Below are 16,315 nucleotides of genomic sequence, written 5' to 3' on the forward strand. Positions count from 1 at the left end.
CGCGGTGAGCACGCACAGCCGCCCTGTGTGGGACGCTGTGCCGGGGCTGCTGTCTGGACTGGGCAGCTAAGTGTGCTTCCTGAGGGGGCCTTTCCCAGGCCCGGAAGCCCTTCTGCAGGCTGCACCTGCACAGCGAGTTCTCAAAGAAGAACTCAGGACCAGGACACAGGATCCCCGAGTCTCGGCTCTGTCGTGGATCACACGTGACCTCGAGCAGCTCGTGTCTCCGTGTGCATTCGTTTGCCCATCTGCACGACAAGGGGTGGGGTGGGCTGACGGATGCGGTCCTACGGGCTCAGGGTACCTGTGTGCTGAGAGTGAGGGCACGTGAGCCCCCGGAGACCCAGACTACAGCACGGCCCAGTCGCAGGAGCAGAGGGTCGCTGGCCAGCGCTGAAGGCAGCTGGCCTCCAGCACCCCTCCCCCAGGGCCTCCAAAGCCCGGACTGACCCCCACACACCCGCCCGCCCGCCCGCCCGCCCCAGGCACCTTGCGGTGGGGGCTTGGGGAGCTTGGCTGGAAGTCCAGGGCCAGATAATCCACGCTGCCAGTGCTCTTCTTAGGGGCCGGACTGTTGGTGCCACTGGGGATGGGAGATGCAGACACTGGGTTTTGCTGTCACAAAGGAGGGAAAAACCGTTAGTTAGTTTAGGAAACAGATCAACCCACCACCGGGAAAAAAACACCTCTGGGAGTAAGAGCAACTAGCTAGCTCAGTGAGTGCCGACTCTGTACCCGGCACTGCGCCGGGGACTTCTCACGTTCTTGTCTAAACCCTCACAACAATCCTGTGATGTAGGTATTATTACTGTCCTCACTTTTTAAAACAAAGATAAAACTCTGGTTCAGAGAAGTAAAGGAACTTGCCCATGGCTGCACAGCCGGCGAGCAGGGATGACTACCCCGCTGTGCCACGCTGCCTCCTTCCGGGGCATCAGGCCGCGTCTCACCTGCGATCTCCCTGACAGACCAGCCCCCGCTTGCTGGCCCCAAGAAGGGAGCACATGTCCTTCACGCACTGGACCCTGGAAAGGTTTCTGCTGCACCAGATCTGCTTCTCGGGGGCTCCCACCCACGGCCCGGAGTGGGGTCGTCACACCCAGAAGCCTGTCCCTCCAGCCCCAGCGCCTCAGGGGTCTCAATGGAGGGGCCTCGTCCCCAGGCGGCACAAAGCCCCAGTCTCTCAGCAGCTCTCAGAGGACACGTTCCACGGTCCCGTCTCATCCAGACATCAAGACCAACTTGTCTGGCACTTTCCTGAAGACGCCTTCTAATGAGAAATGCAATAAATAGTCCTGTGCTCTGCTTTTTTTGGCCGCTTTATTGATTGGTAGATTTGTTCTATTTATGCAGCAACTACCAGGTGCTGGGCAGCTACTCCCTTTGCACTGGGAATCTCAGGGGGCAGAACCCTGCGTTTATTCCCTCTGTGAGGGCCTTCACCACACTGAGTCATGCACACGTGTGTTTCCCCACCGCTGAGTGGGGTAACACACACTCAATAGACACTTACACTCCCATACCTCCTCATGGTCATGGGAACAACGGGATAAGGAAATGAAGAGATCTTTTAGTTTTGAAAGATTTTAACAGGATAGACCAAGGAAGTTAATTATGAAGGCCGCCCTAGTTCTTCTCTACAGGCCCCTGATGACTATTCTGAAACACCATCTAACCACTTGGCCTGCTAACTCTTCTGGGGCTCCCTCCTGCCCCAGGACAAGTGCAGACTTCCCAAGACAGCATTTGGGGTCCTTCATGATCTGACTCCAGCCTAACCTCCCCGCCTGCCCACTCCACCTTCACCCAGAGTTAATGACCATCATTCTCCGTGTTCCTGTCTGCACGGCCACCTCCACCGCGGCGCCTCCCCTTTCCCTAGTCCGGTGTGATCGCCCATCCTGCGGGTGCGTCCCTGCGGCACCGCCTCTCCAGGGACACCGACCGTGCCACCTGTGTTACAGTCGTGAGAGAGGCAGGCCTCCTCTGCCCCTTAAGAGAGCAGCCTCCTTGAGGGCAGGGACCACATCTTCCTTGCCTCTGACGATGACCCCACAGTGCTCGACACGAATGTGCTCAAGACGGATTTGCAGCAGCAAACTAAATCACGAATAATGTGGGTGCCCTGAGGCCGGGGTGAATTAGCAAGCTGGGAAGTGGGGAAGTGAGAGGTGGGTTCCAGGGGACCCCAGAGGACTCACCATAGGGACGTAGTTCTCTTCGCTGTCCCCCGAGTCCGTGCTGGTGATGCTCTGTGTGGAGATGGGGCGGCAGTACTGGGAGGACCCCGGGTTGAAGGAGTGGCTGTGGCGAGAAGACAGGGAGTAAACCCTGGGGCACATCCAGCCTCCCGCTGGGCCCTGGCCCTCACACCCCCACAGACCTCTGCCCTCCATTATCAGACTAAGATCTGATAACAGAGCGGGGACAATTTTTCTCCCTTCACAGAAGAAGAAAACCAAGCCCTGAGCTACCAACAGCCATCAGCAGCAGGATGCAGCTTTCCTGGCACACAACCTAGTGACCCATTCCATTCACCAACCTGATGGCCCTGTTCCAAGTTCCCGTGTCCACAAAATAGACACTTACATGGCCCTGGACCAAGACTTGGTGATGGGTGACTTGAAGGGGAGCTCATCGATGACGGTATTGTTTCTCAGGTCAAGTGGTGTTGGCTTTGCTGCGGCAGGAACAAAAAGTCGAGTCATCAGCCAATGATGATAATGCCACACATACAAACACTTACACGTGACACACAAGTGCATTTATGAATCATTCCTATTCATCCCAGTTGTTCAGGGGGAGACTGAAGCTCTCAGCAAGGTTACACAATCTCTGCCCATGTTGACAGGCCCTGAAGTCATGTCTTCAGATTCCAAATTTTGTATTCTTCACACCGTACCTATGGTAATCATACTTTCAGAACCTAAAGTGGGGACACAGGGTGTGACAACAGACTGTCTTCCCTGGATTTGTGACTGCATATGAAAACAAGAGATGATATTTGAAACATCATAGAGAAGGCCACCATGACTGCCCCCTGCCCACCAGGACCGTGGAGCCTTCAGTGGAGGAAGGTGAACGTCACAAGGTCCTGAAGGCTTCAATCCAAATGCTGAGGTCTGCATTCTCTGTTGGCCAGCCCAAAGGGGGCTTATGTCTGCCCAGTGACTCTACTTTTCCCTTTGAATCCCTGCCACTGATCCAGGCCTGCAGAATGAGGTCGAGGCAGACCTGACACTTGAACTACAGCACTTCTTCCTGCTCTAAATGCAGAGGGCACAGAGCTAACTTTACTGAACACCTGCCATGCACTAGAGTGAATGTCCTAGATGCTTTCCTTCTAACCAAACCCGGAAGGCAGGCATGACTATCCCCACTTCACAGATAAGAAAACTGAGGCTCAGAGAATTTACATGATCTACTCAAAGTCACACACCTAGGAAGTGCTGGGTAAGGATTCCAACCCACATCTACCTGGTTTGAAAGCTCAATCCTTTCTATTATAGCATAGTGTATCTTTTCATGGACTGCTCTGTCAGTTCTACCTTGCCCAGCCCCAGAGCTAATACAAATACCTCATCCTTGAATTACATCTCATACATTATGAAGCACTTTTAGATATATTATCTATGTCCTTCAATGTCTCTGGGAGGTACGCTTTACACTTCCCATTTCACAGATGAGAAATAAGGGTCAGAGACATAGAATGATTTGTTTATAATCACATGTTAGCAGGTGGCAGAGCGGGCACCTCAATCCATCCTGTCCTTCTGATTCCTGCACTCTTCCTGCTCCTCAAGGCTCCTCAAGAGCCAGTCCCTAGGGTGCCAGACCACTGGGATGAATTTGGGATGTGTGTGTGTGTTTGGGTTGGTTCAGGCCCCAGAGGCTGTCACTTCCTTGCAAGAAAAGTTTAGGATCCACCTGATCCCTAAATGAATGCAAACAGTCCCTGAACATTGCCCAGAGATGGAACGAGGAAACAGTGGACTTACCTTTCCGGTCAGGTTTGAGGTTGCGGTTGACAGGGGGTGGCTGGATCTCACTCCCTCGGCTGGAGCCTCGGTGCATAGGAAGGGCGGAGGTGGGGTAGCCAAGCGGGTCAAAGTGATGGGGCCCTGGGCTCATGGGGATGTAGACACTCTGGGAATTATCACCTGCTCGCTCCAAAGCCAGCAGGGTGGAGGAGCCTGGATTCATGGGCACGTAGTTGTCTTCGGAATTGGTGCTATCCGATCGGCCCACAACTGTTTTCCCTGGCTAGGAGTGAAAAGAAATACTGCTGTTACTAGTGACAGGAAACAAGAAGGGGTGAGAATTTGTACGCAAGGCAAGAAAAGACTGAGTTGGGTGTACTGTGAAGCTATAAGGCAGACCCTGGGACAAACAAATAAGAAAGCAGAGGAGGAGACAGGAAGAAATGAGGTCTGACCCTGGGAAAAACAAATAAGAAAGCAGAGGAGGAGACAGGAAGAAATGAGGTCTGACCCTGGGAAAAACAAATAAGAAAGCAGAGGAGGAGAGAGGAAGAAATGAGGTCTGTGGGTCTCTTCTAGCTTCCATGATCCCTTGGAGCTTAACTTATAACTTGTGATAGATCTTTAGTATAAAATATCCACGAGGCATTCTGAATGCCTGACCAAGCAGAGCTTTGGTTCAGGACCCTCCGTCTTCCTCAAGTCCGGACTCATCACTGGCAGGTCAGCACCTGCCACGGGCAGGGCAAGGAGCCCAAGAGAAGCCTTGGCCCTGGCAGGTGAGGCCTGGCTCAGGTGTGCTTCCCCAGCCCAGCTTTCAGTGTGGCCGCCAGGCTGCAGTCAGAGCTGCCACAGGGCTGCACAATGCGGCCACCCTGGCCACAGCCTTCCTTTAACTCCTGCCTTGTCTTTCCAGACATACAGCTAAGCTGCTTTTGCTTCAGTTACCTGATTTCACAGTCTTTCCAGTGGGCCTGAAGCCAGGCCCTGGTCAGCTTAGCTGGGCCTGACACCTTGGAGAACTGTCGTCAGCCCCCTCCTCAGGGCAGCCTGGGATCCTGCACTCAAACCATAATTCTGCCACTGAGCCTGACTCTGAGCACCACCCCTGCCTGGAGTCTCCTCCCCCAGGTGAGACCTCACGGTAAGGATGCTGCCTTAGGGCCCCCATCCCAGCGCCTAGGTCCTCTGCATTCTGGACCCTTCCTGCTTACCCACAGTGACGAGCCTCATCGGCTAGTGCACGTTAAGTACACACATTTCTTCCAGATCAGGATACCTGCATCTTACTTTCCAAAAACTCAACCCAGGGTTCCGAACTGAGACAAGAAGCCAGGCAGGCTGCTAAGAGGGAGGTGCCACCACGCTTTTGGGCTGTGTTTTTAGTTCCATGCGTGTGACCTTTAATCCACCCGAGCTGACTTAAGGACCCCTGGCTAAACCCCACTCACCAGAAAAGCGCTGACTGCATCACTCATGGACTCGGTGGACCGGCCCGCATTGTCTCCACCACGCTGGGGGTAGTCGTAGGACTCGCAGGAAGAAGCTACGACAGAGGAAGGAAGATCCATGTGCGCTCACTAGAGTCAATCCCTGCGCTGACACTTCCCCACTCCCTCGCCAGTGTGGCTCAGAGTCTCACTGATACCCTGAAGATACTGCTCTCAACCCCTAATGATAAGGTATTGCTTCTATCACATCACTCCTCAGCTCACAAATTCCTCCCAGGCCTCTGGATGTAGCTCCAGTGTTAGCAAGATGCAAAATGAAAGGAATTAATATTATTCTACCTTTTCATCAAACAGAGGAGGTTATATGCAGAGTTGGAATACTCTCAGTGGGAAATCAGCAACAACAGAATTTAATACTTCAGACAGACGTTCAGACTTTAATCAGAGATTCAAATGTGGCTTAGAAAATATTTTGTAGATCTGATTTTAATAGTCTGTTGGTCCACATAGGTTTGGCTCCAGTTTGGACTAGTCTTCTAGATTTAGTTTTGAAATCTTTGGTTTGATTTATAAATGAATAAAAGACTGTGATTTGGACCTCTAAACCCATAATATGCTGTACTGTGGTTAACCAAGAATCTTCTACCTCCTTAGTAGAACAGTAACTTCTCTCAGGCAGGGTCTGCTAAACTCTTGCCCTTGTGGTGTCCACTAATAGCCTGCAGGGCTGGAGGACAAACTAGGAAAGGTCTGGGTAGAAGATGCCTAAACCTGTGAGTATCAGTGACCTGGGTGGGACTTAAGTCTCCTTGGCATGGATGACCAAGAACCAGCACACTACTGAGAAGCCCTGTGCTACCGCCCTTCCCCCCGGCCTCAGCAAGGGCTCACACTGACCTCGGTGAAGTCGGCTGTTGTCCATGGCTGGGAGGGTATTGCGCCTGGGGATGGTTGCAGCGGCAGAGGCCGATCTGCTGCTGTCACCGACTGGAGGCCTCTGCTGAGGGCTGCCCCATCGAGGTGTTTCTGCCTGACTTGGCTTGGGGGGCCGGGGCGGGGGGGCTACGGCCGAGTCCCCAGGAGCGGCGACTGCCATGGTGTTGTGGTTCTTGTCCAGTGTGAACGTCCTAGGGATCTGGTAGGCTGAGAGCGGGGTGGCCGGAACATCCATGTTATCCACCAGGAGGCCCCCAAACTCACGGCACAGGGTGTTGCTGGGCATCTTGAAGGTGTACACGTCCTCGTTATCCGTCTCAGAGCCTGTGAGGCTGCCCTTGGTGTGGCCACGGGAGGCCAGGCTCCGGGGGAGGTCGTAGGTACTGTCTCTGAATTCTGTATTGTGCCTGCTTGGCTTGGGGAGGCTATAGAAGCCATGGACTTGACCACTGACCCCGTTGACACAGTGTCCGTTGCCCTGGGCAAGTTTTTGCACGGCCGTGTCGCTCCTCATGAGAAACGAGGCCCTGGTGCCCTGAGAGAAGCTGGCGCTCCTAAGAGACAGAAAGAAGGGGGTGCAGGGGTTAGAGGAGGCCAGGGCTGCCCACCAGCGAGGCAAGCAGGCCTGTTCAAGCCCTGTGCAGCTAGGTGGTGTGGAACACACAGGTTGAGGAGGCTGGCAGGCCTGAGGGTTATCTGGGCAAGGCACGTTTTCTCTCTGAGCTTTAGTAAATGCGTCTGCAAAAATGGTGATTAAAATCATGCTTTGAAGGTTGCTTAGAAATTGGACTCTAGTGTATCTAGTAAGTATATGTTCAGTGTTAGCCTTTATCCCTTCTCCTACTCCCAAATGGCTGTGATTAGCAGAGGTTGGTCTTACCTCCCCAAATATATATCAACAAGCTAGTTATACCACACACTTGTTTACTGTTTTAAGTGCCACAAAATATACGCATTTGTATACAAAGGCTGTGAGATAGCACAAAGAACCCTTAAGTTGGTATCAGAAAATAGCAAGTCATTTTATCTGAGTCTCAGTTTTCCCACTGTAAAACAAGTCAACTAATGTATTGTTCTAAGTTATACAGAACTATTCAAATGTAAGCCATAGATTTATTTTCCATCATATATTATGGTTCATTGAGAGGCATTTAGAGGGGAAAATATCTCTTTCCAGAAGACTAAAATTCTACAGGAAAAATGTTTTCCTGTTTGGGAACTATATTCAGGACAGAAAAGGTTTTGATTATTACTTTTTAAAAATTCATGTTTTGGGGAAATAAGATTAAAAAAGTAAAATGATCTGGGGGGGGGGTCGCGAAGGGATTTGTGCAGGTTCCATTCCCGCCACTGATATGCTCTGTGGGCTTCACCAAGGCTCCTTCCCCAAGGCAGGACCTGGTGTGTCTCAATAGCTCTTAAGGGTCCATCTGGTTCTGAAACTCCACAACCCTTTGGCTGTATTAGCATGTTTTCCAAATTGGATTCTGTGTTCTGCGTAGGTGCCTTAGGAAATTAGAAGGTGATGTTCTGAGCAAGTAGAGATTCAGGTCTGCTTTTCTCTCTCGTACATTGTGATTCTTCAAAGGATTCCATTTGGGGGAAATAAAGGAATCGCCATTCTAGAACAATCATTTAGTGGTGATTCTCAGCTTTTTGGAGGCTATATGCCTCTTTAAGAATCTGATAAAAAGCTCTTGGCACTTCTCACCAGAATAAGGCAAGTCTCGCATACATACAAATTTGCATGCTATCTCTAAGGGGGGTGGGCAGCTCTTAACCCACCGAGGCCAATCCATGGAACTTCCGTCTTATACAAGCTCTCTCAGCTCACGGGGAGCTTGTTATTTGTGGATGTGGCCACCAGAGGGTGATAGAAAATAAGGCCCATCAGCTTAGAAGGAGGAAGGGAAACAGGTGTCTAGGCAGCCAAGCTCTCTCTTGTGTAAACTTGCATCCTTGATGGCTAGGACTTCCATTTCAGTCCCCAAACCTTCCGCGGCCCTCGTCTCTGGTCCTCCGTCTTCTCTCTCCCTTCCTATTTCATTCCACACGCATAACCAAGCCGACAGGCATGACCTAGATCATTGAACACCTAGCCTTTAGATAACCAAGTGCCTGGAGCAGAGGACCAGGGAGCCAATGGTAGACATGAGGTGTTGTTCACATCTGTCCGTTTGTCTTTGGTGCCTTTCATTTTGTCTTTTGGAATTTCCAATGCTGGTGGATGCCCTATCTGGATTTGTTCATTTGAAAAACATTTACTGATGTCCTACCTTCCACCTGGGCCAGGCACAATGGATACAGAGAAGCCTCCTGCCCTGGGAGAGGGGGCACAGTGGTAGAGGAGTTGACATGCATGCACATCTTTTTTTAAAAAAATAAATTTATTTATTTATTTTTGGCTGCATCGGGTCTTCGTTGCTGCACGCGGGCTTTTCTCTAGTTGTGGCGAGCGGGGGCTACTCTTCGTTGCGGTGCGTGGGCTTCTCATTGTGGTGGCTTCTCTTGTTGCGGAGCACGGGCTCTAGGCACACAGTCTGCAGTAGTTGTGGCTCGCGGGCTCTAGAGTGCAGGCTCAGTAGTTGTGGCGCACGGGCTTAGTTGCTCCGCGGCATGTGGGATCATCCCGGACCAGGGATCGAACCCATGTTCCCTGCATTGGCAGGCGGATCCTTAACCATTGCGCCACCAGGGAAGTCCCTTTGCGTGCAAATCTTATAATCAAGCCAGTGAGTAAGCGGCTGTTGACAGATTTATACCAACCCTCCCTGGTGGTGGTGGTACAGAATGTCAGGGGAGGCCTCTCCAAAGATGTCACCTCTGACTGACTGTGGCAACTGGCCTGGCATAAGGCAAGAGAAGGGAAACGGTGTTCCAGTTAGAGGCACACAGAAGTAGAACACAATCTGGCAAGTTCAAGGAACCGCAAGCTGCTCAGGCTGGAGCAAGTGCCTTAGGAGGAGGGGCTGAGAGATGACCGTGAAGGGGCCAGGCCTGGGCTGATGAAAGTGGGAGTCTTTGAAAGATTTTAAGGTGGTGTAGGGGTGGGGAGAGCATTGCAGGTATACTGCAGTCACCTTAAACATATGCAAGAGTGAACTCATCATCTTCCTCCTGACTCTCCAGTTTGGGAAAGGCACCAGCCACTCAAGCCGAAACCTGGAGTTACCTTAGGATTTCTCACTCAATAATCACATCAGGTCCTATTGAATCCACCCCAATTCAGGTCCTCCTGATTTTCTTCTGCAATAACGAAAGGGGTAATAACTTGTCTCCCTACCATCAGCCTAGGACCTCTCTGATCCTCTTTATCCCGCTCACATTTACTTTCTTAACTTCCCAGCTTAACCATTTTCAAAACTGCCTCAATGCCTTTAGGACCGAGTCATATTCCAACACCAACTCACCTCTCCAATCTCTCCTCCCCAGCTCCCCTTCCCACTCCAGCGTCTACTCAGTCACCTGCCCAGGTGTTCCTGCATGCCCCAGGCAGTCAGGCCTCCGTGCCTTGTTGTGTTGCTTGTTCTGTCTGGAAGGCCTCTTACTCCAGTCTGGCAAGCTCATACTCAACTCAAATGGCACATCTTCTGAAGCTGTTTCTTACATCCTCTACCTCCCAGCACAAGCAATCACTTGCTCAACTCTGTTCTTGGAGCAGGCGTCAATTGTTATCTGTGTTACGTACCATTGTTACTTATCTCCTCCATCAGACTGTGATTTCCTTGAGGAAAGAAGAAACTGTGTCTTATTCATTTCTCTCATTTGCACCGGGATCAGTGCTCGTCACATAGTAAATAGTGAATAAATGTTTGTTGAATGAACAAGCAAATGAATGTATAAATAAACAAACAAATAAAGAAAAGCGTTGGTGCTGCCGTGCCCTTTCCTGAGCTTGGCCTGAACCCTCTGGAGCAGCAGATTGAAACCCCTCCTCTTCAGAACACATGAGCTCATGTCCCAACCTCCCGCTGTCGTGGCATCTCCTCTCCAGTCACAGAACTACTCGCTCATCCCTAAACACCCTCCCTGAGCTCCAGCCCTGGGCTTGCATAATTTACCTTTCTCTGGAATGTTTCCCTGATGCATCAAAATCTTACACAAAGTGCCAAAGAAGCTTTTTCCTTCATAATGGTGTTTTAGGTCCTCTAAGTCTCCTTGTCACTTTACTCACCACTCCTCCTTTGCTCCCACAGCACTCTGCTTCCATCACAACACTCATCTGGTGTGAAATTTATTTGGGTCTGTGTCTTTCCACTTCTACCTGACCCTGTGCTTCTAGAAGGCAGGGCACCATATCCTGTCCCCTGGCATAGTTCCTGGCATGTGGTAGATGATATCGATGCATGCTGAGGGGCACTGACCATTACTTGAAGAATCAGGTGAAAGGAGTTGAACAAGGGAAGCAAACTTGCCCAAAGGTATACATTTGGATGGTAGCAGAACTGGTTCCAGCACCCAGGTCCCTGGACTCCCTGCCCAAAACCCACATGGCTACAGGGCGCTCCCTTTGGACAACAATCAAGAGGGGGAATTCTGAGCACTTAGAAGTCCTGCGGCCTTTGCTGCTTTCATGTAGACCTTTACTGAGGCCTGTGCCACCATGATGTGCTGAGTTGCTTTCTGGGACAGATTCCTGGAAGCAGTGGATTTGGAGAAAGGTTTCTCTCCCAGGGCTCTGGGCTGACAGAGGCCTCATAAAATGAGCACAGTACTGTGCCAGGCACATCACATGTGATGTAGCTTTTAATCCTCCTGACAGTTCTGAGAGACAGGTATTACCCTCACACATCCGGTGAGAAAAACAATAAATGGCAGACATGGTGCCAGAAGATACTCGAACATAAGTGTATAGGGGAGCTCCCTGGGAGCAGAGAGAAGTTTGGGAGAAAATGCTCCCCCAAGCCCAGCAGCTTTTCCTTTCCATTCCTGGCTCCCAGCTGCTCCCAGAGCCCCAGGTGGATGGGGTTATCACACCACCTCTTGTACATGCTTTGGTTTTAATATCAACCCAAACCTCTCTCTTGGCTGTTAGGAATGCTGTCCTAGTTTTTCCCAGCCACTTTATTTTGCACTTGTTCATTTGTACATTTTCTCATGTTATGTAACATACTACACCACAATTTCACTCCTTCCACTCTACAAGATGCCAAGTACCTCATAACAATAAAGGGCCAGTTTAATTTTTTTTTCTGCTATTTTTTAAAATTAGAGTATAATCGAATGCTTGTAAGTAAATTAGCCACCATTTAGAGTTCTGTACCTGTCACTGGCAATCCTAAGAGGTCATTTGGACCATCCTTCTGTATCTGACTCATTCCAAATGGATCCTTCCTGTGAGGGAAGAAAACTCAGAAAATTCTGTCCCACAATCTCTAAGAGGTGAGGTGATCTTTGTATCTCAAACTCTTCTGGCTGCAATATTGAGCCTGCCTTCTCTCTGTGGTTACAGAGAAAAGCTGTATATGTGAAATTAAATGAAGGTAAAAGCTGTATATTCTGCCTTTGGTCAATCAAAGCCACTGGGAGAATGAGCCGTAGAAATGATTAATCACAGGTAAGTTCTCCATTGACATTTCTGATTTTACTTTTTACCCCCTATCTTTCTGTAGAATAGTGCTGCAGGGTCAGTGATGCTTTCATTCTGGAATTTCATTACTTGAAATTTCACTTCCCTCAACCCTCACCAGGATTACGGCTTTCCAGGGAATGTGACCCACCACACACCACAACACATCACATGTTACAGGTTTAACAGCCTCCTTGAAATAAGAAGACAGAGATTGGCTAGAATCTAGAATGAGGCCCCAAATGCTAGAGGGCAAAAATAAATCTAGTGAAACGAATTTGTTTTCAAAAACAAAAAAGATTCTGCTTGTCTTGACAGTGTCATTCAAAACTCCTTCCATTGGCAATAGTTACTATTCTGAATTATTACTTATTTTAGCTCAGTGGAAGAGCTGGAGTTTGAGGACTGAAGTCATTTTAACCAGAATACATACTATCTGGTACTTGAAGAAATATTAGTGGCTAGTAGTATAGTAAGAGTAATAATAAAAAAGTCATGGTTTTATCTCTAAGATGTTTCATTTGTTGTAACTATATATCAGGATCCCTCATAAATGTAGAAAAGGATAGATAGAAGGCTGGTATTATTGGCCTCAGTAAATACTATTTCACTACAATAATCAGGCATATCTATGTCTATGCTAGGCAGAGATGAATGAGCTGGTTCTCTCTCAAAGTCCCTACTCAAAAGTAACCCTGTAAGATTATTTTGGAGATCAAATGAGGTAACTAACATAAAAGTGCTTTGTAAACTGTAAAGCATTATTCCTTTTTCCAGAGTACCTAGTGTGTAACGTGAATGTCAGAAGCAGTGCATGGATAAAGCCCATCCACATACTTTGCCAGCACTTGGCATTGCTAGTCTTTTTTGTTTTAGCCATTCCAGGGGAGAGGAAGCAAAACCTCACTGAGGTTTTAATTTGCATTTCCCTGATGTTTCAGCATCTTTTCATGAGCTTATTGGTCATTCTTATATCTATTTTTGTGTGTGTGTGAAACGTCTGTTCAAATCTTTTGCCCATTAAAAAAAAAAATTGGTTGCTTGTCTTCTTACTGACTTGTAATAGCTCTTTATATATTCTACAAATAAATTCTTTGTCAGATATGTGTTTTGAATATTTTCTCACATTTGGTGACTTGCCATTTTGTTTTCTTAATGGGATCTTTTGAAGAGCAAAAGTTTTAACTTTGATAAAAACTACTTTATCATTTTTTTTTCTTTTATGATTCCTGCTTTTTAAATCCTATATAAAAATCTTTGTTTACCCCAAGATCAGAGATGTTTTCTTCTGTAAGTTTCACAGTATTAGACTTTACATTTAGGTCTCTGATACTTTTGAGTTAACTTTTGAGTAGTGTGATATGAAGTAAAGGTTTTTAAAAAACTTCCTATATGTTTTGTTTATGGTTCCCTTTGCTGTGCAAAAGCTTTTGAGTTTAATTAGGTCCCATTTGGTTTTTATTTTTATTTCCATTACTCTGGGAGATGGATCGAAAAAGATATTGCATGCAGCCCAATGTTCACTGCAGCACTGTTTACAATAGCCAAGACACTGAAGTAACCTAAATGTCCATTGACAGATGAATGGATAAAGAAGATGTAGTGCATATACACAATGGAATATTACTCAGCCATTAAAAAGAATGAAATAATGCCATTTGCAGTAACATGGATGGACCTAGAGATTGTCATACTGAGTGCAGTAACTCAGACAGAGAAAGAAAAGTTATCATATGATATCACTTATATGTGTAATCTAAAAAAAAATGATACAAATGAACTTATTTATGAAACAGAAACAGACTCACAGGCTTAGAGAATGAACTTATGGTCACCGGTGGGGAAGGGTTGGGGGGAAGGACAGACTGGGAGTTTGGGACTGACAGGTACACACTCTATATTTAAAATAACCAACCAGGACCTACTGTATAACACAGGGAAACTCTGATCAATATTCTGTAATAACCTAAAATGGGAAAATAACTTGAAAAAGAATAAATACATGTATATGTATAACAGAATCACTTTGCTGTACACCTGAAACTAACACATTGTTAATCAATTATACTCCAATATAAAATAAAAATTAAAAAAATTCTTATATGGATATCCATTTGTTGAAAAGACTTTCATTTCCCTATTGGCACCTTTGTCAAAATCATACATATATTTTTTCATTCTACCCCCTAGATTCACTAATCTGTTCTAGTGATTTGTATGCTTACCCTTTCATCAATACAACACTGCCTTGTCTAACCGTAGTTTGACAGAAAGTCTTGAAATCAGGTAGTATAAGCCCTCTAACTTTTTTTTTTAGATCTCTTTGGCTATTCACATTTTTTAAAACATCTTTATTGGAGTATAATTGCTTTACAATGGTGTGTTAGTTTCTGCTTTATAACAAAGCGAATCAGCTATACATATACATATGTCCCCATATCTCCTCCCTCTTGCATCTCCCTCCCTCCCACCCTCCCTGTCCCACCCTTCTAGGTGGTCACAGAGCACTGAGCTGATCTCCCTGTGCTATGCAGCTGCTTCCCGCTAGCTATCTATTTTACATTTGGTAGTGTATATATGTCCATGCCACTCTCTCTGGCTATTCACATTTTGGCATATTTTGCATTTTCATGTACATTTTAGAATGGACTTATCAATTTCTATGAAAAAGCTAGTTGCGATTTCTATTTGGATTGCATTGAATCTACAGATTAATTTGGGAAGAATTGCCATTTTAATAATATTGGGTCTTCCAATTCATAACTGTAGTATATTATCACTCTCCATATTTAGGTCTTTAATTTACCTCAGCAATGTTAGATAGTGATTTCAGTGAAGAGATCTTGCATGTCTTTTGTTAAATTTATTACTAACTAGTCCACTTTGGGGGTATCATTATATAGAGAATTTTTTAAAGTTCATTTTCCCAATTTTTCGAGGCTAGTATGTAAAAATTAATTTTTGTATAATAATCTTTTATCCTGTGACCTTGATAAATTCACTTATTAATTCTAGTATTTTCTATATTCTTCAGAATTTTTTATATAAACAATCATGTTACCTGCAAATAGAGACAGTGTTACATCTTCCTTTCTGATATTTGTGCCTTTTATATTTTTCTTGTTCCCTTATTGAACTGGCTAGGATTTCTAGTACAATGGTGAATAGAAGTGGTGAGAGCAGGTATTCTCTCCTTGTCTCCAATATTAGGGGAATATGTTTACTACTTCTCCATTAGGTATGATATTAGCTGTAGGTTATCCTTTGAAGTCTGTTATTAGTTTGAGAAAGTTCTCCTCTATTCACAGTTTGCTAAGAAATATTTTTTATGAAGAGGTATTAAGTTTTGTCAAATACTTTCTTAGCATCTATTGAGGTGATGATTATATGATTTTTCTCCTTTATTTATCTTAATGTGATGAATTATATTGGTTGGTTTTTGAATGTCAAACCAACCTTGTATTCCTGGGATGAACATTACTTTGTCATGGTGTCTTATCCCTAATGATGTATACAAACATGTATATTCCCTAATATATATTATCCCTAAAATACACACACACATTTTAAATATATATATATATTTTGTTGTTTTTGTTGGATTTGTTTTCTAATACTTTTTTGTAAAAAAAAAGAATTTCTGCATCTATCATCACAGGGAATAATGCTTTGTAATTCTCTTTCTCATAATCTTTGTCTGGTTTTGCTAGTAGAGTTATGTTGGTTATATAAAAATGAGTTGCAAAAGGATTCCTTCCTCTTATGTTTCCTAAAAAGAATTTGGGTAATATTTGTACTATTTTGTTTGAATATTTGACAGAATTAACCAGTAAACGACCTAGCTCTCTAGGTATTTACCCAAGAGAAATGAAACAAATGTCCATACAAGATTTGTTAGTGACTGTTTATGTACAAATGCATCTTAATTTGTAATAGCCAAAACTGGAAACAACCCAACTGCCCATCAACATGTGACTGGATAAGTAAGTTGTGATATAAAGATACATTGAATTACTACTCAGCAATAAACAGGAAAAACTAATGATGCATGCAACAACATGAATGAATACCAAAAGCATTATGCTGATTGAAAGAAGTCAGAAAAAATAGTGATACTCTATGATTCCATTCAAGTAAAATTCCAAAAAATGAAAACTAATGTAGTGACAGAAAGACTGTCAGTGGTTTCTGAGGAATATGGTAGAAGGAAGGATGCATTACAAAGGGGCATGAGGACATTTTATATATATGGCATTGACTGTACTTCTATTACCCTTCAAAAATTATTTTAAAAAGGGTGGGGGGAAATCCTAGAATTGAAAAATAAATTTAAAAAACTATCTAAACTGAGCACAGAAAGGAAAAAAGATAGAAAAAAA

General features: G+C 45.8%; 1 protein-coding gene across 3 annotated transcripts in view; it reads right to left on the reverse strand.

Annotated features, from left to right (window-relative positions):
* GAB2 (GRB2 associated binding protein 2) overlaps positions 1 to 16,315 on the reverse strand; it is a 178,930-nt gene that overhangs the window by 6,379 nt on the left and 156,236 nt on the right. For all 3 annotated transcript variants that reach the window (XM_082343341.1, XM_082343342.1, XM_082343340.1), the window contains exons 4-9: positions 6,329 to 6,921; positions 5,432 to 5,526; positions 3,999 to 4,263; positions 2,590 to 2,680; positions 2,202 to 2,304; positions 490 to 615 (exon numbers count right to left, since the gene is read on the reverse strand). In XM_082343341.1, coding sequence (XP_082199467.1) covers positions 490 to 615; positions 2,202 to 2,304; positions 2,590 to 2,680; positions 3,999 to 4,263; positions 5,432 to 5,526; positions 6,329 to 6,921 — 1,273 coding nt within the window. The remainder of the gene's footprint in view (positions 1 to 489; positions 616 to 2,201; positions 2,305 to 2,589; positions 2,681 to 3,998; positions 4,264 to 5,431; positions 5,527 to 6,328; positions 6,922 to 16,315) is intronic.

Source organism: Balaenoptera borealis, assembly GCF_965194805.1.
Source record: "Balaenoptera borealis genome assembly, chromosome: 11".
Lineage (NCBI taxonomy): Eukaryota > Metazoa > Chordata > Mammalia > Artiodactyla > Balaenopteridae > Balaenoptera > Balaenoptera borealis.